This window comes from Hyla sarda, chromosome 5 (genome assembly GCF_029499605.1).
Source record: "Hyla sarda isolate aHylSar1 chromosome 5, aHylSar1.hap1, whole genome shotgun sequence".
NCBI classification, from domain to species: Eukaryota; Metazoa; Chordata; class Amphibia; order Anura; family Hylidae; genus Hyla; species Hyla sarda.
The window spans coordinates 154017077-154040369 of NC_079193.1; the positions used below are offsets into that span (position 1 = coordinate 154017077).

At 40.2% G+C, this 23293-nt stretch overlaps 1 protein-coding gene across 3 annotated transcripts in view; it reads left to right on the forward strand.

Annotated features, from left to right (window-relative positions):
* HECW1 (HECT, C2 and WW domain containing E3 ubiquitin protein ligase 1) overlaps positions 1-23293 on the forward strand; it is a 341519-nt gene that overhangs the window by 106081 nt on the left and 212145 nt on the right. The window contains exon 2 of one of the 3 annotated variants that reach the window (XM_056520524.1): positions 3270-3327. The exons of the other annotated variants lie outside the window; for them this stretch is intronic. Within the exon in view, the coding sequence (XP_056376499.1) occupies positions 3301-3327 (27 nt within the window). The 5' untranslated portion in view covers positions 3270-3300. The remainder of the gene's footprint in view (positions 1-3269; positions 3328-23293) is intronic. 3 annotated transcript variants of the gene reach the window in all.

A 23293-nucleotide genomic window follows, 5' to 3' on the forward strand; every position in this document is an offset into this window, starting at 1 on the left:
ATGACACCTTTTATTTTACCATAAAATGTACGACGCAACCAAAAAATTTTGCAGGTTTTCGTTTTTGGCCAGTGCACTTAACAATAAAAATGACATGTTATATATATATATTTTGTGGGTCAATACGATTAAAGTGATTGTTATTATTGTACCAATTTAAAAAAATCTCAAACTTTTTTAAACAAAATTGTTATGTTTTAAGTCACCCTATTTCTCATTATTTTGTATACAGGGCTGTATGAGGGCTCATTTTTTGTGCCATTATATGTAGTTTTTTTTGGTACCACTTTCGCGTATACATGACTTTTTGATCACTCTTTATAAAAGTTTTCTGGGATGTGATGTAACCAAAATGCAGCAATTTCTGACCATTTTTATTTGTTTACGTTTATGCCGTTCACCATTAGTGTTGAGCGGCATAGGCCATATTCGAATTCGCGAATATTCGCGAATATATGGACGAATATTCGCCATATATTCGCCAATATTCGCATATTCGTTATATTATCGTTTTATTTTCGCATATGCGAATATTCGCGTATGCGAAAATTAACATATGTGAATATTAGCATATACAAAATTAGCATATGCGAAAATTCGCATATGCGAAAAGTCGCATATGCGAATTTTCGCACGCCAGTCTCACACAGTAGTATTACAGACTTCTTTACACCACGCAAGCTGGAAGCAGGGAGGGGTGATCACTGTGATGTGTACTGTGAAGAGAAAAAAAAAAAAAAAACGAATATCCGTAATTACGAATATATAGCGCTATATTCGCGAAATTCGCGGATTCGCGAATATGCGATATTCGCGAGTAATATTCGAATTGCGAATATTCGCGAGCAACACTATTCACCATACAGGATCATTAACATTATATTTCAATAGTTTGGACATTTATGCATGCGGCGATACCAGAAAGGTTTTTTTCTACTTTTTTTTGTTGGTGGAAAGGCACATTTTTTTAAATTTTTTTTTCTACTTTTATTACACTTATATAGTCTACATAGGGGACTATTTATAGCAATCACTTGGTTGCTAATACTGTTAAGTGCTATGCATAGCACTGAACAGCATTATCTGCTATCTACTGCTCTGGTCTACTCGATTGCAGACCAGAGCAGAAGACACCAGGATGACAGTGGGAAGCAGGTGAGGAGACTGCCGCAGATGGCGTGATCAGTATTGATCACATCATCTGAGGGGTTAATGGTGGACATCAGCGCTATCGCTGATGTCTACCATTACCGGCGGGTACCTGGCCACGACCTGCCGTGCATGATGTGAGCATCGGTCTGATTCTCGTGTCATGTAAAGGATGTAAATGTACATCCTTGTGCGTTAAGTACCACCGCACTAGGACGCACATTTACATCCAAAGTCGTTAAGGGGTTAAAAATCCATGTCCAAAGGCTGAACATATAGAAACTGGTTACAGACCAGTAGGGATCCAGCATCTCACAGTGTATACTATAAACATGTCCTCAGATAAGGGTGCAGTCACACCATGGTTTGTTAATACGGTCACCAGGCCAGACTTAAAACCATGATATACTCCGGTGGCCGGATCTGGTGACCGTATTAACAAACCGTGGTGTGACTGCACCCTTATCTGAGGACATGTTCATAATATACATCATTATACAGAGTTCTGTGTATGGAGAAAACAGTAGTCAGCTACAAGGACAATACAACGGGAATATGATCCATAAATAAATAATAAACTAAGTGGTATACTTTTTTAATCATATATATAGCATACAGTTGCATAAGGGCTATTATACATTTATTTTATTTGTCAGAAACTTTTTACTTATGTCCATATGCAGAATGCAACCAAAAAATGTATAAATAAATAATAATCAAATACCCAAACACAGCCATAAATGTATGATATATACAGGTCAATTAGGCAATTTTTTTTTAGCTTATTTACCTTGTGTGTTTTTTATTTGCTAAACAGAAACAACCCAGGGACCATAATTTCAAATCTTGAGGCAAAATTCAGGATCTGTAAAGGTCAATAGTAACAATGAATGTGTGGTTAGGATTCCGTCGCCATTCTAGGAAGGAGAGTCCACAATTAAGTTATCATTGTTTATACCATTTAATATCTTCTAATATTGCCATCATAGTATTCACTGGGTAATATTTTTAGTTTCAGCATTAAATTTGCGTATTGATAACTTGTGACAGTAATGTAAAAGAAACAATTGGAGCAAAAAACATATTTAAAGGGGTACACTAGTGGAAACATTTTTTTTTTCAAATCAACTGGTGCCAGAAAGTTAAACAGATTTGTAAATAACTTCTATTAAAAATCTTAATCTTTCCAGTACTTATCAGCTGCTGTATACTACAGAGGAATGTCTTTTCTGTCCTACCACAGTGCTATCTGCTGACACCTCTGTCCATGTCAGGAACTGTCCGGAGCAGGAGAGGTTTGCTATGGGGATTTGCTCCTGCTCTGGTCAGTTCCTGACAAGGACAGAGGTGTCAGCAGAGAGCACTGTGTTCAGACTGGAAAGAACTACACAACTTCCTCTGCAGCATACAGCAGCTGATAAGTACTGGAAGGATTAAGATTTTTTAATAGAACTAATTTCCAAATCTGTTTAACTTTCTGGACCAGTTGACACGATTTTTTTTTCCTTTTTTACCCCTTTAAAGGAAAACCTTTAAAAAAAATATTTCCTTATAAGTTTTTCCATCACACATACCCTGCCGATTTATTCAGCTCCCATTGGTTAATTATTGAAAGATTTCACATACATTTCTGCCAAAATCTTATAAATAATATAAGCATACTGTGTAAGTAATATTCTTTGTTTTCTTGTCCTTTGGCTGTGCCTCGTATTCCGGGTTTAGTAATAATGCTGTCTGGTATTAAACCACTAAGCTTCAATATGAGAGAAAGCCTGATACTAGTAAAGGTGCTGGTTCTGGGAAAGAAACATTCTACTCCAGGACACAGCAGATGTGATGGTAACATCATTCTTTGGTCAGTTATATGTGCAAAGCTTTGCTTTTAACCATTTTTTATCTAAACCAAGCAAGCTCTATAGATGGTTATGACTGGTGCACCCACTAATTCAGATTAATCACAATAAAACAACTATACTTATGTATACACTGTGACTGTTGATGTACATGGATTTTTTTCTTCTAATGGCTTCAGTACATGGCTATTTTCTGTTAAAGTATCATGTATTATGTTTCATGTATTGGGACTATTGCTGAGTTAATCTCATTGGACTTTTCTCTAGGAATTGATGTGCTTGCAGTTGGCGGGTCATTATGCTGCTGCACCTGTGTAGTGTTAAGGTCAGTGTGTTTTTATGATTATAAATCCCATCCATGCCATTCCATTATAAATCCACTAACCATTCATAATGGAATGCCCCATAGCCCACTACTGGCCTTATGGACTGATCGTATCAACAGTACCATCTCATTTCTAAACAAGGCATCCATTTTTATTGCATGAGCAAATGTAACAGAATAACAGAGTATAGTGAAATAACATGGAAAATAAATATTTATCCAGAAAAAAAGCCTTGAATATTATTTTATGCTGCAAACTATGACAAATGGCCTTTTCTTCCTATTCAGCTAAACATGTGCCTGTAGGTATGGACACATATGCTTAAATAAGACAATTAATGCTGCAGGACACTCTTTCAGGGGAAACTAAAAACATAAGAAATTGCCAAAAGCGGACAACCCTTTTACCTTTATTTTTTTAAGGCTGAGTTCACACCTGCCTTTGTCTTCACAGCCTGCTTACCATTTGTCTGATCCGTTCTGGCACCAGTAAAATGGAAGTAAGGCTGGGTTCACATTAGCGTTTTTCATTAGATTCCTCAAATCTGTTAAGGAGCCTGAGAAACTGAAATGAACGGACCCCCTTGAGTTCAATGGGTAATTTTTATTCTCTGCTAGCATCAGTTAGCTTTAGTTCCATTTAATGTCCATCATTTTGATGGAATACCGGCATGCACTAATTTTTCTCCCATAACGGACATCATCACATCCATTATAAATTTAACATTGAAGTCTATAATGACTGAACCAACCTCCCCCTGTGTCTTTTAATTTTGAAATCTTTTACAATCTTTTATTGCAACTGAGCATCCTCAGAAAAAAAAAAAAAAAAAACACAGGCAATAAGCCCAGATATGTTAACTTAAATGTAAATAGTAAAAATAAAGGTTAAATGGACATTAACATATAGAAACGGTTGTATAAATGGATTTCAACTGATGTTAATGGTCTATTATTTTAACAGACCTTGCCATGAATTAATTTTGAATAATAGACCATTGACATCCATTTCATATCCCCTTAGAATTAGTGCCATTTGATGACAATAACGGATCAAAGAGAACGGATGTTCCTTATACTCATATGAACATGTAGATGATGAGATCCATTCAAAAAGGATGACACAGTGTAGATATGAACATAGCATTTGTTGTTGTAATACAAGTTTAGGAAAAGAAAAAAAACACATTACGCACATCCACATGTTGTACATTGATGTATTTCTTCTGTTGCTATACTGTAAAATGGTATGTGATCAGGACCCTTTAAGCTTTCTAATGATGTCAGAAACCACTTTGTAGTGATCTCAGGGGTTCATCCCCTCAGCATCCACCTACTTAGTACATTGAGAAAGCCTGAACAATGGTTTTGTGCTCTTCGTGCTGTTCTATATTGCATCCAGTAAGATGAGTACAGTATTTTTTATACAAAAGATTGTGAGAGTAATGATAGCATTCTGTATTGTGGAAGTAGGTTAGGAAAACCCTTGGGATTCATAGATGACTGGACCCCAAGCTAACAAGGCACTGAGATAGTAGCTTGACCCTTACTATTCAGTTTTTGCCTGAGGGTTAGCCTGAGTTCATTATTAATATCCTTCAAACTAGGCAGCATTAGGCTCTTATGCCTGAAAAATTTTTGGAGAAAGGGAGCAGATATCTTGCAACATGTTTTTGGACTTTAACTGTAAACATCATAAGTCTTCAGCAAAACCCATTTATCTAACAGGCGGAATATACTGCAGATTTCACCCCTGCTACATTGAAATCCAACAAAAAAAAATCCACGATAAATCTGCAACATAACATACATGCAGATTTTCAAATACCCAGAATGCTTAAAGGGGTACTCCACCCTTAGACATCTTATCCCCTATCCAAAGGAAAGGGGATAAGATGTCTGATCGTGGGGGTCCTGCCGCTGAGGACCCCCGCGATCTCCCTGCTGCACCCAGTGTTTGTTTAGAGCGTTGGGTGCAGCGCTGGAGGCTCATGACGTCACGGCCACGCCCCCTAAATGCAAGTCTATGGGAGGGGGCATGGCGACCGTCACGCCCCCTCCCATAGACTTGCATTGAGGGGGCATGGCCTTGACGTCACCAGCCTCTGCCCTGCATCGCCAGTCATCTGGCAAGAGCAAAGTTCGCTCCCTGCACTGGATGTCTGAGGTGCCGCAGCCAAGATGGGGGGAGTCCCCAGTGGCAGGACCCCCCGCTATCAAACACCTTATCCCCTATCCTTTGGATAGGGGATAAGATGTCTAGGGACGGAGTACCCCTTTAATGTTCTGTGCATGTTGTGCCCACTGTATTTATGAAATCTCATCCACTTGCCTGCAATCTGTAGCTGTATTGTCCCATGTAATACCATGTTAAATATCAGCCACATAACCCAAATGTATATTGTACAAGAGTATAATAATACTTTTTAGGAATCTTTTTATATAATCTTTATAGTATAAAAACACATACATCTAAAAATTCCTACCCACCTTGATCTAGTACCAACCTAGGGGTGGTCCATGACACAGGGATTCTCCAGTGCAGGAATATACATAAAGTATATCAGTTGTGCTTGGAATGTTACTTTAATCCTATTTAATACAATGTGCATACTAAATAATTAAACAATTATCATCTCATTTACTAACAATATACTAACAACAAAAAAAAATCTTATTTTTCTCTACAGTGACCAAAAATAGTTTGTACAATAACAAATCCCACCATGGTATATTTGCCTTTGTATGTTTGATATGAATCTATCTATAAACATTGACAATTCAATAAAGTATTGCACTTCTATTTCTGCTCGTTCTAGCGATCAGTTGGGGTCTGAATACTCAACACTGCTGCCCAAATAACTAGTCATTGGGTGCCTAGCAACAAATACAGCCCTAGTTTGGACTGCTTTATCAAGGTACAAGAGGTAAGGCTCCTTTCACACTATATGTTGCTCCATTTTAAAGACCCATTACAATGTCCCGTTAAGAAAACCCTTAAAAATGGCCGTTAAACGTCAGTTACAAAATCCCATTCGAGTCTATGGGATTTTTTGATTATGCGTTATCCCCCGTTATAGCCCGTTATGAATAACGGATGTTATTTGTGACTGGAGAAAAATTAGTGCATGTAACTTTTTTCTCCTGTCACAAAAAAGTTATATAAAGTCCGTTATTCATAACAAGCTATAAGGGGTGATAACGGATAATCAAAAAATCACATAGACTTGAATGGGATTTTGTAACGGACGTTTTTAAGGGTTTTCTTAATGGGACATTGTAATGGGTCTTTAAAACAGAGCAACATATAGTGTGAAAGGAGCCTTACCTCTTGTACCTTGATAAAGCAGTGCAAACAAGGGCCGTATTTGTTGCTAGGCACCCAATGGCTAGTGACTTGGGCAGCAGTGTTGAAGGGGAAAGCACTTAAAAGGTACAGGAGTATTCAGACCCCAGCTGATCACTAGAACAATCAGAAATAGAAGTGCAATACCGCACACTTCCCTCCCCTCACTGTGTATATGTGAGCGAGACAGCCCCATAGAATTGCATTGGTAGTCTGGGAGAGAATAACAGGAGAGCATACCGTGGACTTTCCAAGCCCATTATAGTGATCAGTTAGGGTCTGACCACTCAATTGGAATCTGAGTTTTCTGAAAACTTTGTGTCCCTTTAAGTAAAAAAATACATAAATGCTTTTGATGCAGGTGCTGCTGACATATACCTATATATTGCAGCCATACCATGCTCATTACACTGTTGTTGATTTTACCACTTTCTGTGTATATGAATTAGATTCATGGGGAATCTGCAAGAAAATCTGTGTCTACCATACGGTTTTTGCTGCAAATTTGTAACAAATCTTCATAAAAAAAAATTCTACCTGATATGGACCTTAATGGTAAGGAATTAGTTCGAGTGCCTAGGGCAGCATGAGCTGTAAATACTGCCACATCATGACCACTACTGTCATTACCACCACACAGAGACTGGATAATAACACTATACAGTTATTGAATAGAATCCACTATATACAGACCAATATTCCCCTACTTTACTGGCTCTGTAGACAATATAGGTGATCACATACAGTTACATGTATTAGTTCACAGGGGACATCTTTTCCGATCAGAGTTGTTCACTTTTCGTTTTCTTTTTCATCTGACCCAACCAGCATGAAGACCTCCCCCAGCCACGACTCTGCATAATCTGGCAGACAAAATTTTTTGTCTCTTTGTTTCAGCACCTCCTCTTTTCTATACAAACTCTCTATGTGTATTACACTGCTCCATATAGTAGTTAGGTACCCACACTAGCCCAACATAGTAGTTAGGCCCTCACATTTCCCCCATATAGTAAAGCTACTCTGTAACCCGACATAGTAGTTAAGCACCCATAGAATAGTTAGGATCCTACACTGCTTTTGTATATTCCTCATATAGTAGTTAAGCCCCACATTGCACCCATACAGTAGTTAGGGCCCCCACATGTGGCAACATTTGAAAAGCTCCTCTTTAGCCTCCTGATGCCCTAGTCAGCTCTCCAAGCTGGTCCTCTCCTCTTCTGTGACCTCCAGTGCAGGCAGGGTTGATTTCACCACTTTTCATCACTTTCTGTGTGTAGGAGTGAGAGCCATGGTGAATCTGCAACAGAATTCATCCAGTCAATTATTGGCCCCTTGGGACCCAAAGGCATGGGGCTAGTATCAACCAATACAGTAACAAATATAGAAGTAGTGGTGTCTGGCACTTCAACTTAGGTGTACTTTCCCTTTAACACCGGACGCTTTGAAGAGTGAACACTGTCCTAGGTGAGTCTTGTGGTGGTGCTCAGCATATAGATATGTACAGTGCAACAAACCAGTACAACAGCCAAATGGGTTAAGATAAATACTAGAAAAGGTTTTATACTCATGACTGATGTCTTTGGTACACTTTTTTCACGGTTACATCGTAATAGCTTTAATGTTTTAGGTACCAACTATTCTTAAATCGTTTTTTAGAGGATAAGTGTATGATCGCGGTGGTCCAACCTCTTTGACCCAGCCCCCTGCGATCACCAGAACGGACCCTATCTCAACCAGCGATTCCGCTGAGTGGGCCTTCACTGTTCAGCACGGGGAGGTTGTCTTGGAGGGTAGAGGCCACTGTTGTGGAGCACACTCAGCAGATAGAAGCAGCATCCAGAGGTGAGAGGCAGAGCAAGGGAGGTCGCAGAAATCGGACCCCTCGTTATCAGACACTTATTTCTCTAAAGGGGAGTACCCCTTTAGTGTCCAAGAAAGAAGAAACGGCACTTGATACTCGAGATTTACATACCCCTAGATGCAAACTGCACTGCCATGCCTGAAAGAAACTGTCCCCTAGAAAGCCCTGAAAGATCCCTAAACACTGCCACTGTGCACCATTGGTCTCACATCTGCACTGACTCTGATGGGACTGATAACTTATCTAACTTATGTTACAAGAGCTTCATCTTATTTTTTGTTTACTCCCTTGATAAACCCCACCCCCATTTGATTGGGGGGGCATGTTGGGAATGGTGTAACACTATCAGTTTGCTTTTATCTTTTTTTTTATTATTTATTTATTTATTTTTATATCTTGGCCTTGTGTTTTGGGATGCAATCTTCCAGGGCTTTATAGTGGACAATTTCCTTTTATCAAGCCGCAATTTTCTTTTTTCTTTTCTTTTTTTTCTCCACTATGTTAGACACATAGATTAGAAAAAATGAATAAAAAGAAAGTTTTTTAAAGTGACAGTGCCCATGTAATTATATCTGATATAATGGACATTGCTAGTGGGAATAGAGATCCTTGAACTAACTGTACAGTACATAGTTGTAATGTCATTTCACAATAATTGGTTATATTAATGATTCTACATTAAGAACATCTTTGATACAGGGATATACATATAACATGGCAGATGATCAATCAAACATTATATTAATCAGTAGTATTAAATTCAACATAGAGATGCTTTAAAAACAGTTTTTCAAACTCACGGATGTTTGATGCCTTTTTTTTTAATTTAGAACCTCAAATACCACACAGAACTAAACCCACTACGTTCTTTAAAGTTATGTTGACATGGTGGAATGTCCGCACTCAAAATTTATGGGTAATAGCAAGCGTGTAGATAGTACTTGGACACATATTTTAATTGACATCACCTAATATCACAAAAAAACTCATCCCAGATATGCTGCAAAGGGCTAGTAGAGGCTGCTTTGGTTGTAATGAGGGATATTTGTCAATAAAGTTGCACAATTGCATACATCAATTAATGAGACTACACAAATATCCAACACTGCCAAATGTCTAACACTGAAAATGTGAATGTTTTGTGAGTGTTTATTGGTGCTAATCGCATTTGTGTTTATTGGTTATTGGTTTATTGGTTATTACAAAACAATTATGTCATTGGTGGAATGTGGAATTAGTAGATTGGCTCTAGGGTACAACAGAGCTGATAAAAGTGCAGCTTCCTTCTGTCAGACATATTGGGCTAAGTCCAACATGTAAGACTCCATTTTGCCTTCTACAAGCCATCTTTGTGTGAAGTGTAAACTGCTTAATTCAAAGATCAGCTGTAAAATACATTAAATGGAGTTGCTTGAAATATGCTGATGCCAATTACCGCATGTTCCCAATTCTACAATAACAAAAGGACGATAATGAGAAAGTTCCAAAACAATCTAAAGGTTACAGCCAAATCTTAGAGACCAGGTGGCCGCTATCATCTAACAAAGCCAAAATATATGACTGTTGTTGACATACTGGTGGAAGTCATACGTCTCATTATATCTGTGTGGTCACTGGTAATTTTCCTATAGATAGGTACTGCAAAGCGCCATCTGCAGGGGAATTACCACAGTGCTGTCACCGAGGGGGGGGGGGAGGGTCTTCCTCTGTCCTTGGGGAGGCCATTTATACCGATTGGTTAAGAAGTCGGTACCACGGAGTCTGCTTGATTGACAGCAAGAGATCATATAAGGTGGTTGATGGGAACAGAGGACACCAGAAGATGTCATGAGGTAGTAAGCCATGCCCACCTGCCCTAAGGCGGAAGGGGGGGGGGGGGCGCATGCCAAGATTCGGGACACTGGCACCTGAGACCAAGTGGTGAAGTAGTGCTGCATTGTCTTTGAGGAACTACATATATATATATATATATATATATATATATATACATATATATATATATATATATATATATATATGATCTAGCGGTACTAAGTTTGACAGGAGCTCCTATAAGGAACTCTGTGGATATATTTTTATTTGTGACAAATATGGTAGCGAAGGATCAGCAACTATGCTAAATGTGCACTAATGTTGATGCCCGTAGGCTATGCCCCCTTTCTATGCAGATGAAATTTGGATGATCTATATACTAAACATACTACAATCTCTAAATGGAGATTTAATATATCTATTCGCAATTTCAATTGCCATAATGACATCCACGTCTTAACTCTGATTCTTACCATCTAATAAGTTAACTTGTTGTTACCAGTTGCATGTAACAAAGTAGTTATTGTATATAGGAACAAAGAAAAGAGGAAAATACATAATTCGTAACTATAATGTTACTGGATATCTTTCCATGACACACTGCAGCACCAGGGATGGTCTCTCGGGGCCCTCATCTTGGCATGTGCCCCCTCCCCCTTGGGGCGGGTGGAGACGGCATACTACCTCATGACATCTTCTGGTGTCCTCTGTTCCCATTAACCTCTTTACTTCCTGTCCCCAGGTGCTTTTATGATCTCTTGCTGTCAATCAAGTAGACCCCGTGGAACGGACTTAACCAATTGGTATAAATGGCCTACCCAAATGGGACAAAAGAAGACCCCCCCGGTGACAGCACTGTGCAAATTCCCCTGCAGATGGCGCTTTGCAGTACCTATCTACAGGAAAATTACCAGTTACCACACAGATATAATGAGACGTGTGATCTCCACCATGTAGACAACAGTCATATATTTTGGCTTTGTTAGACGATAGCGGCCACCTGGTCTCATTTAAAGTGAGATTTGGCTGTAACCTTTAGATTGTTTTGAAACTTTCTCATTATCGGCCTTTTGTTATTGTAGAATTGGGAACATCCGGGAATTGGCATCAGCATATTTCAAGCAACTCCATTTAATGTGTTTTAAAGCTGATCTTTGAATTAAGCAGTTTACACTTCACACAAAGATGGCTTGTCGGAGGCAAAATGGAGTCTTACATGTTGGACTTAGCCCAATATGTCTGACACTTCACAATTTTACCTAGCTCCCCCGTGATAAAACCATGCATAGTGGTGAAACATATTGGTGGAGGCAAGATTTGTGTTTACAAGTTTAGTCTGTAATAGGATCCAGGCAGAGCATGGACTGCAGACACTTCCAACCATTGGGATCACATCCCATAAAAAAAAAAAAATGGTGCATGACTATTGACATTAATAAAAATTGGCACATTGAACAACTTGTGATACACTCTGTCCAGCTCCGATATCAGCATCTGTAATGGAGTTTCAGAATTCTGATATGAATGGAGCCTTATAGGAGTGGTGCTGTATTTACATGACCATCTCAATAAACTTGAGGGGGCAGCTGCTTGACTTTAACCTTTTAATACCTCTCTGTAACTGCATTGTTATCTGTAATCTGCAGATTCACTTTTACATAGCACTTAAATTGTTGGCAGCAATATCACTTTTGAAATTAAAGTAACATAAAAACATTAGTATTGCGTTGCTGAAGGCCAAGTGTGGGTTGGTTGTATAATCATTGCTAACTGTGATTATCAATCAACACTCAGCAATTCAGTTTCCTGCCAATTTATATAGGTTTTGGGCTGAGGGGGAGGGGCAAAGAGTTGGCCAAGTAAAAAAAAAAAAAAAAAAAAAAGAGAAGGGGATAGAAAACACAATGTGAATTCAAATAAGAAAAAAACACAGACATGGTCACGCATCTACAAAAGGTACCAGCATTTATAAACAGTTTGCCATTAGACAATACTGCATGCTAAGATAGGAAAATAATTCCTTTTTCTCACATATTAGACCCCTCTACTCCTCCTACTCTTGGTCCTATAATCAATAAGCTTAATTAGACTAAAGCCTAGGAGTTTTACAGTGAGTGGGGCCTGTCAATATATTTCCTGAGGCACTGTTAGGAACAGTCTGGAACAGGCACTACTCCCTTAGAGAGTGTTGTACACAGTACCTATTAACACGTAAAACAGCCTGTTACCTGTGCCCTTTATCTGTCACTAACTCCCTGACATGGCTCTGAAAAAGGCTGCACATATGTGATTAAAAGATGATGTCCCACAGGAAGGGAGGTAGCATCTCAACTATTCTTGGCATGTGTTCCTCTTCTTGGCTGAGCTCAGCAGCACAGTTTTCCACCTAAAATACCCACCATGCTCATGCACACAGGATAGCAGTGGCTTTTACAGAGGAGGGGGCTTCCTCTTCCATTGTCACCCATCAGTTCCCTGAGAATGCCCTCCCCAAAATAAGGTCACATCAGGAATGGAATAGAGCTTGCCAACAACCATTCTCCCTGCCTACATGATGCTCTGTCCAAGGCAATGGACCCCCAACTGGTTGGCTTTTTTTTTACACCTATTAAGTGATCCAGAGCCGTTGCCACAGTGACATATGATGCTGCTGTCTCTTGGCCTGGAGAGATGAGCAGCTGCAGCTTCTCTGGAAAACCTAAAAATTGCTTCCACCATCTGTCACCATCTAACCTGATAGAGCTTGAGAGGATCTGTAGAGGAAAATGGTAGAAAATCCCCAAATCCAGGTGTGGTGTGCAAACCTTGGGGCATCATACCCAAGAAGACTGCTAAATTCTGATTGAACTAGTAATTTACTAATTTAAAGTCCAGTGGGTGGACCCATTCATACATGGAAGGCTGTCAGTCACTGAGTTGGACTACCCACTGCTCTCCCAACCCCTAAAGAGCAGAGGTTTAAATGGGTTCTCCGGTGGAAAACAATTTTTTTTTAAATCAACTAGTGTCAAAAAGTTAAACAGATTTGTACATTACTTCTATTTAAAAATCTTAATCTTTCCAGTACTTATCAGCTGCTGTATACTACAGAGGAATGTCTTTTCAGTCTGACCACAGTGCTCTCTGCTGACACCTCTGTCCATGTCAGCAACTGTCCAGAGCAGGAGCAAATCCCCATAGCAAACCTTTTCTGCTCTGGACAGTTCCTGACATGGACAGAGGAGTCAGCAGGGAGCACTGTGGTCAGACTGAAAAGAAATTCCTCTGTAGTATACAGCAGCTGATAAGTACTGGATAGATTAAGATTTTTAAATAGAAGTAATTAAAAAATCTGCTTAACTTTCTGCCACTAGTTGATTTAAAAAAAATAGTTTTCCAACGGAGTACCCCTTAAAGGTGTTAAAAAAGGCATTTTTCATTATGTAGATATAGTACCAGTTTTTTTTTTTATCTGCACTTGTACTATTGTTTCACGGAAAGCTCTTTATAATCCATCCGTTCATGATTAGTCTTTTGATGATCCAATTCTATTTTCGTTTATTTTGATGGACAACAATGTAGCTCATCATGAATCGTGCTTCGTAATTTATGAGAATAATGATATTAAGTTTTTTAAGAATGAATATAGAAGGAATGCTGGGAGGAGTACAATAAATGAGCTAATTATGACCTTGAATTATGTGAAGGTCAGGGTTAGCAAACATTACTGAAGTCATAGACTTTTATCACTACAAAAAAAAAAGAGTAATGTATTTGATTAAAAGATGCTGTGAGGACGGTGGATATGGAATGGAAATTAGCTCAATGTCTGAAATGGCCGTAAGGGACATGGATTGTTCCATAGGATGGGATCTCCGTACACCTGTCACTGCATTCCCCACTGAAGCTTATAATTAGTATTGTGTTCTCCCTTTCAGTTCGCTGTGTATAATTGTATGGGCACATTTTCCTTTTTAGCCTTCCCTTCTGTCTAGCTATGTAGCGTAAGAAGTGCTTCGAGGTCTGCTGAATAGAGATCACAATAAACTCTGGTACTTAATTAGTGCGGCACGCAGTCATCTGATTTAATTAGAGATTCTACTGGCGAGGCAAGCGCTGTATCGTCTTCTAGTAAGAAAGCAAATGTGCCTTGTCTTTATAGATGAAGAAATAGAGGGCTTCAGCCTCTTCCAAATAGCCTGTTTATTGGGCTAATTTCATTTGATGGGAACATAGATGTAGACCCTTGAAATAGACACCAGCTCCTGTCTGTAATGTATGTCAGAATTGTGTTTTTTATGTTTTTTAATGTTTTGTTTTTTTCCAAGAATTTGCTTTAATTTTTTTTTCCCCAAGTCGATGTAAGGCAAAAAAATAAAATAATCCTTCAAAAATGCCATGTGGGTTTAGTAATGTGGGTCTGGTGCCCCCTCCCCCCCGATTCTTCAATCGAAAAGTAACGCCTGCACTCCGCCTGGACACGCTGGCTGTGAGTGCTCTTTGCTCATGTCCCCACTGCTGGTGGGGCTGGGATTTGCAACGCGGGACGTGCCCACATTCGAATCCCAGCCCGTCACTCACCTCCCGCCTCTCCGTGTACTCGAAGCCCCGGCGTGCGTGCCCTCCACCTCCTAGGGCGCGCGCGCCGGAGCTCTCACTCTTAAAGGGCCAGTGCTCATTTAATTAAGTGTCTACACCTGCACCCTGGTCCTTAAATATCAGCTCCTCCCTTGGTTCTCTGCCGGATCTTTGGTTGTCTATTTCCATAATTGTGAAAGTCCTGTGTCTCAGTTACTGTGTACCTGTTCCTTGCTATCTTCCTACCCTGCACCTGTGTTCCTGCCCTGACCTACTGCCATCTTGCCAAGTCCTGGCAGTCTCCTTCTGTGCCACGCCACCTCCCAGCTACCTGTGTGGACGAGTCGGGCCGGGGGTAGCGACCTGGGTGCCGCCTGCCACACAAGACCATCCCGCTTTGCGGCGGGCATTGGTGAAAACCAGCGGCACCTTAGACTCCGCTCCCTGGCACGGCTCATGTCATCATCCACACAGGCCCAGAGGATCCACCACCTGCCGTGACCCATTACAAGAAATCCCTGAGCCACATGATGATAGAATCACATGATTTGAGAAAATGCAAGGGAGAAATCACCAATAATAAGATCCAATGTTTTTGAAAGTACACCACAATTACTTGAAAATAGGGGAAATTTAACCTTATGCTTCCATCAAATGTACATTTTGAAAACCCGCCACTGACCTAGTAAATGTCACTCAAGGGAGAAAAAAATGCCATCAACATAAAAGCATTGAAAAACAAACAATAAACATGGAAGCACTGAAAAAAATAAAAATAATAATATTATAAACAAAAAGTTCCCTACATGGCTGAATTCTGCTTGGAAATTCCGTCATGTGAACATGGCTTAAAGGGGTTCACCGGTGCTTACACATCTTATCCCCTATCCAAAGGATAGGGGATAAGATGCCTGATCGCGGGAGTCCCGCAGCTGGGGACACCCGCGATCATGCACGCGGCACCCCGTTTGTAATCAGTCCCCAGAGCCCCTCAATGCAAGCCGACGGGAGGGGGCGTGATAGCTATCACGCCCCCTCCCGTCGGCTTGCATTGAGGGGCGGAGCGTGACGTCACACGGGGGCGGAGGCGTGACATCACACGCCGCCGGCCCTGTAGTCCCCCGTAATCAGACCCGGAGCAAACACGCTCCGGGGTCTGATTATAGAAGGGGTGCCGCGTGCAAGATCACGGGGGTCCCCAGTGGCGGGACTCCCGCGATCAGGCATCTTATACCTATCCTTTGGATAGGGGATAAGATGTGTAAGCACCGGAGTACCCCTTTAAGGGCAGAATTAAAACAGGTACCAACTGAAACAATGGACAATTAATCTTAACCTCTTAAGGACGCCCTGCGCCTGCTTACATGATATAATGGGTCGCACCTGGCACCTAGCAACGGTCGGGACCTGTGGCTCCTACCAGACATTATCGATCATGGTGATGTCTGGTATTAACCCTTTAGATGCGGGGATCAAAGTCCGGCTGATTGGGATCACCGCAGTAAAACCGGACACGTGTGGAAAAAATCTGTAAACAAAAATAAACATAAACATATGTGGTATCACCGCGTGCGTAAATGTCCAAACTATAAAAATATAATGTTAATTTAACTGCACAGTCAATGGGGTACACTTAAAAAAAAATTCCAAAATTGCATATTTTTGGTCACTTTGTATACCATAAAAAAAAGTATAAAAAGCGGTCAAAAAGTCCCATCAAAACAAAAACGGTAGCAATAAAAACTTTAGATCACGGTGCAAAACATGAGTCCTCATACCACACTGTATGTGGAAAAATAAAAAAGGTAAAGAGGCCATTCTTAAACGTACTAATTTTCGTGCAGTTATATATTTCACCTGAAGTAAAACAAAATCAAACCTATATAATTTGGGTATCATTTTAATTATATGGACCTACAGAATAAATATAAGGTATCATTTTTACCAAAAAAGTGCACTGCGTAGATACAGGAACCCCTAAAAGTAAAAAAATGGTGTGTTTTTTTTTCAATTTGGTTCCACAAATATTTTTTTTTTGTCATAGATTTTTTGGTAAAATGACTGATGTCATTACAAAGTACGATTGGTGGCGCAAAAACCAAGCCATCATATGGGTCTGTAGGCGCAAAATTGAAAGCGGCGGTCCTTAGCGGTGGTGGTGGTCTCCTGAGGCGACAGTCCCGCCGGTCTGTGGGAGAGGGATCCAACAGCAGGAGGTAAGAGCTGTTTGCCTCCTACTGTTGCTTAGCAAATACTCCCAGCATGCACAGCCAAAGTGCATGCTGGGAGTTGTAGTTTTGCAACAGCTGGAGGCACAGCTGCAACTCCCAGCATGCCCTTTGGCTGTCTGGGCATGCTGGGAGTTGTAGTTATGTAGTTATGAAAAAGTGTGCATCCAGCTTTTGCATAACTACAAATCCCACCATGCACGGACAGCCAAAGGGCATGCTGGAAGTTGTAGTAGTATGCCTCCAGTTGTTGCATAACTACAAGTCCCAGCATGCCCTTCAGCTGTCACGGCATGCTGAGAGTTGTAGTTTTTGCAACAGCTGAAAGCACACTGGTTGTGAAACACTGACAGTTTGTTACCTAACTCAGTGTTTCGCAACCAGTGTGCCTCCAGCTGTTGCAAACTACAACTCCCAGCATGCACTGATAGACCGCACATGCTGGTAGTTGTAGTTATGCACTGGTTGCGAAACACTGAGTTAAGTAACAAACTCTCAGTGTTTTGCAACCAGTGTGCCTCCAGCTGTTGCATAACTACGACCTCCCAGCATGCACGGACAGCCAAAGGGGATGCTGGGAGTTGTAGTTTTGCAACAGCAGGGTACATTCGGGGGTTTACAGCGATACTTCCAATAAAAATGAAAAACGTCTGGTACGCCACTGTTTCCAAAACGGAGCCTCCAGCTGTTGCAAAACAACAACTCCCAGTATTGCCGGACAGCCATTGACTGTCCAGGCATTCTGGTAGTTTTGCAACAGCTAGAGGCACCCTGTTTGGGAAACACTGCCGTAGTGTAATTTCGGGTCCGTCCCATGCAAATCCCTAATTTAGGCCTCAAATGCGCATGGCACTCTCTCACTTCGGAGCCCTGTCATATTTCAAGGCAACAGTTTAGGGCCACATACATGGTATTTCCGTACTTGGGAGAAATTGCCCAACAAATTTTTGGGGGCTTTTTCTCCTTTTACCCTTAAAGTTGGGCTCTACTCCAGCATGTTATTGTAAAAATGTTTTATTTTTTACACTAACAATTTGTAACGCAATTTCTCCTGAGTACGGAAACACCACATATGTGGACGTAAAATGCTCTGCGGATGCACAACAAGGCTCAGGAGTGAGAGAACCATGTACATTTTTGGTGATTTGCACAGGGGTGGCTGATCGTTATAGCGGTTCTGACATAAATGCAAAAAAAAAAAAAACACTCACATGTGACCCCATTTTGTAAACTACACCCCTCATGGAACTTAACAAGGGGTATAGTGAGCCTTAACACCCCACAGGTGTTTGAAGAATTTGTGTTAAAGTTGGACGTGAAAATTAAAAAAAATTATTTTTTTCATTAAAATGCTGGTTTTATGTCCAAAAATGTTTTCCACAAGGGGTAGTAGGAAAAATGCCCCCCAAAATTTGTAACACTATTTCTTCTGAGTATATAAATATCCCATGTGTGGACGTAAAGTACTCTGCTGGCGCACTACAGGGCTCAGAAGAGAAGGAGCACTATTGAGCTTTTGGAGAGAGAATTTGGCTGGAATTGAAGGCCATGTGCGTTTAGAAAGCCCCAATGGTGCCAGAACGGTGAACCCTCCCCCCACACATGTGACCCCATTTTGGAAACTACACCCCTCAAGGAATGTAATAAGGGGTGCAGTGAGCATTTACACCCCACAGGTGTCTGACAGCCCACTGTTCCAAAAGTCTATCAAAAGCCAGTGGGGTGTAAATGCTCACTGCACCCCTTATTACATTCCATGAGGGGTGTAGTTTCCGGAATAGGGTCAAATGTGTGTGTGTGTGGGGGGGGGGGGTCCACTGCTCTGGCACCATGGGGGCTTTGTAAACGCACATGGCCCCCGACTTCCATTCCAAACAAATTCTCTCTCCAAAAGCTCAGTGGCACTTCTTCTCTTCTGAGCATTGTAGTTCACCCGTAGAGCACTTTGTATCCACATATGGGATATTTCCATACTCAGAAGAAATGGGGTTACAAATTTTGGGGGGCATTTTCTCCTATAACCTCTTGTAAAAGTGGTAAATTTGGGGAAAACTATTTTCATTTACACATCTGACTTTAACGAAAAGTTGTTAAACACCTGTGAGGTGTTAAGGCTCACTGTACCCCTTGTTACGTGCCATGGGGGGGGGGGTGTAGTTTCCAAAATAGTATGCCATGTGTTTTTTTTTGTTTTGTCTTTTGCTGTTAAGGCACCATAGGTGCTTCCTAAATGTGACATGCCCCCCAAAAAAACATTTCAGCAAAATTCACTCTCCAAAATTCCATTGGCGCTCTTTCCCTTCTGAGCCCTCTTGTGCACCAACTTTACGTTCACATATGAGGTATTTCCTTACTCAAGAGAAATTGGGGTACACATTTTGGGTGGGCATTTTCTCCCTTTACCCCTTATAAAAATTAAAAAACTGGGTCTACAAGAACATGTTAATTCTCCTTCACTTTGCTGCTACTCCTGTGAAACAAACTTTCTCAATGTCGTTTTTATAATGGGGTCATTTATGGGGTATTTCTAATATGAAGGCCCCTCAAATCCACTTCAAAACTGAACTGGTCCCTGAAAAATTCCAATTTTGAAAATTTTGTGAAGAATTGGAAAATTGCTGCTGAACTTTGAAGCTCTCTAATGTCTTAAAAAAGTAAAAACATGTCAAATTTATGATGCAAACATAAAGTAGACATATTGTATATGTGAATCAATATATACTTTATTTTGTATGTCTATTTTCTTGCAAAAAAAATGCTAAATTTTCAATTCTTTCAGGAAATTTAGGATTGTTTTAGTATTGAGAAAAATTTACCACCATGTTAAAATAGAATATGTCACAATGCTTAAAGTGACAGTGGTCAGATGTGCAAAAAAAAGCTCTGGTCTTTAACCCCTTAAGGACTCAGGGTTTTTCCGTTTTTGCACTTTCGTTTTTTCCTCCTTACCTTTTAAAAATCATAACCCTTTCAATTTTCCACCTAAAAATCCATATTATGGCTTATTTTTTGCGTCACCAATTCTACTTTGCAGTGACATTAGTCATTTTACCTAAAAATGCACGGCGAAACGGAAAAAAAAATAATTGTCGAAGAAAAAACGCCATTTTGTAACTTTTGGGGGCTTCCGTTTCTACGCAGTGCATATTTCAGTAAAAATTACACCTTATCATTATTCTGTAGGTCCATACAGTTAAAATGATACCCTACTTATATAGGTTTGATTTTGTTGCACTTCTGGAAAAAATCATAACTACATGCAGGAAAATGTGTACGTTTAAAAATGTCATCTTCTGACCCCTATAACTTTTTTATTTTTCCACGTACAGGGCGGTATGAGGACTAATTTTTTGCGCCGTGATCTGAAGTTTATATCGGTCTTTTTGATCACTTTTTATTCATTTTTTTAATGGTATAAAAAGTGACCAAAATACGCTTTTTTGGACTTTGGAATTTTTTTGCGCGTACGCCATTGACCGTGCGGTTTAATTAATGATATATTTTTATAGTTCGGACATTTACGCACGCGGCGATACCACATATGTTTATTATTTTTTATTTTTTTTACACTGTTTTATTTTTTTTATGGGAAAAGGGGGGTGATTCAAACTTTTATTAGGGAAGGGGTTAAATGACCTTTATTAACACTTTTTTTTTTACATTTTTTTTGCAGTGTTATAGGTCCCATAGGGACCTATAACACTGCACACACTGATCTTTTACACAGATCACAGGCGTGTATTAACACGCCTGTGATCAGTGTTATCAGCGCTTGACTGCTCCTGCCTGGATCTCAGGCACGGAGCAGTCATTCGCCGATCGGACACCGAGGAGGCAGGTAAGGGCCCTCCCGGTGTCCGGTCAGCTGTTCGGGACGCCGCGATTTCACCGCGGCGGTCCCGAACAGCCCGACTGAGTAGCCGGGTCACTTTCGCTTTAGAAGCGGCGGTCAGCTTTGACCGCCGCTTCTAAAGGGTTAATACCGCACATCGCCACGATCGGCGATGTGTGGTATTAGCCGCGGGTCCCGGCCGTTGATGAGCGCCGGGACCGACGCGATATGATGCGGGATCGCGGCGCAATCCCGCTTCATATCGCGGGAGCCGGCGCAGGACGTAAATATAAAGTTAAATCAACTGGTGGCAGAAAGTTAAACAGATTTGTTAATTACTTCTATAAAAAATCTTAATCCTTCCAATACATTTTATGGGCTGCTGTCCATTTTAGGAACTGTCCAGAGCAGCATATGTTTGCTATGGGGATTTTCTCCTGCTCTGGAAAGCTCCAAAAATGGACAGAGGTGTCAGCAGAGAGCACTGTGGCTGTGACATCAGAGAAATCCAAAAAGAAAAGCATTTCTTCTGTAGTATATAGCCCCTAAAAAGTACTGGAAGGATTAAGATTTTTTTAATAGAAGTAATTTACTGTTTAACTTTCTGGCACCAGTAAAGTTGATTAAAAAAGTTTTCCACGGGAGTACCCCTTTCAGGTGAAAATGGGCTTGGTCCTTAACCCCTTAAGGACACCTGACGTACTGGAACGTCATGTGTCCACTCCCGATCTATAACGGCGAAATCGCGGCATCCCGAACAGCTTACAGGACAGCTGGAGGATCCCTACCTGCCTCCTCGCTGTCCGATCGCCGAATGACTGCTCAGTGCCTGAGATCCAGGCATGAGCAGTCAAGCGGCAGAATCATCGATCACTGGTTTCTTATGAGAAACCAGTGATCAATGATAAAGATCAGTGTGTGCAGTGTATAGGTCCTATAACACTGCAAAAAAAAAGTGAAAAAAAAGTGAATAAATATCATTTAACCCCTTCCCTATTAAAAGTTTGAATCACCCCCCTTTTCCCATAAAAAAAAAACACAGTGTAAATAAAAATAAAAATAAACATATATGGTATCGCCGCGTGTGGAAATGTCCGAATTATAAAAATATATTGTTAATTAAACCGCACGGTCAATGGCGTGCGCGCAAAAAAATTCCAAAGTCCAAAATAGTGCATTTTTGGTCACTTTTTATATCATGAAAAAATGAATAAAAAGCGATCAATAAGTCCTATGAATGCAAAAATGGTACCGCTAAAAACTTCAGATCACGGCGCAAAAAATGAGCCCTCATACCACCCCATACACGGAAAAATAAAAAAGTTATAGGGGTCAGAAATTACAATTTTAAACTTATTAATTTTCCTGCATGAAGTTATGATTTTTTTACAGAAGTACGAAAAAATCAAACCTATATAAGTAAGGTATAATTTTAACCGTATGGACCTACAGAATAAATATCAGGTGTCATTTTTGTCGAAAAATGTACTACGTAGAAACGGAAGCCCCCAATTTTTTTTTCAATTTTGTCTCACAATGATTTTTTTTTCCGTTTCACCTTAGATTTTTGGGCACAATGACTGACATCATTACAAAGTAGAATTGGTAAAAATGACACATTATCTATATTCTGTAGGTCCATACGGTTACAAGGATACCCAATTCATATAGGTTTTATTTTATTTTTAATACTTAAAAAATTCTAAACTACATGCACCAAAATTTGTATGTTTAAAATTGGCATCTTCTGACCCCTATAACTTTTTAATTTTTCCATGTACTGCACGGTATGAGGGCTAATTTTTTGCGCCGTCATCTGTAGCTTTTATCGGTACCATTTTTGTTTTGATGGGACTTTTTGATTGCTTTTTATTAATATTTTTATAGTATATGAATTGACAAAAAATGCACAATTTTGGACTGTGGTATTTTTTTACGTGTACGCCATCGACCGTGTGGCTCAGCTAACCTAATATTTCAATAGTTCGGACATTTATGCACATGGTGGTACCCCATATGACTATTTTTATTCTTTATTACATTATTTATTTAAAAAAAGGGAAAAGGGGGGGTTTAAACTTTTAATAGGGAAGGGGTTAATGAACTTTTATAAAAAAAAATTACACTTAGCCCCCATAGGAGACTAAAACATGCAATCTTCTGATTACATACGCTTATTAGCGTTATGCCATTGCAAAGTACTGATCAGTGTAACCGGCGATCTGCTGCTCTAGCCTGCTACATGGAGCAGTAGATCGCTGATCGGACAACGAAGTGGCAGGTGAGGACCCTCCCGTCGTCCGGTAAGCTGATTGGCACCAGTTGATTTT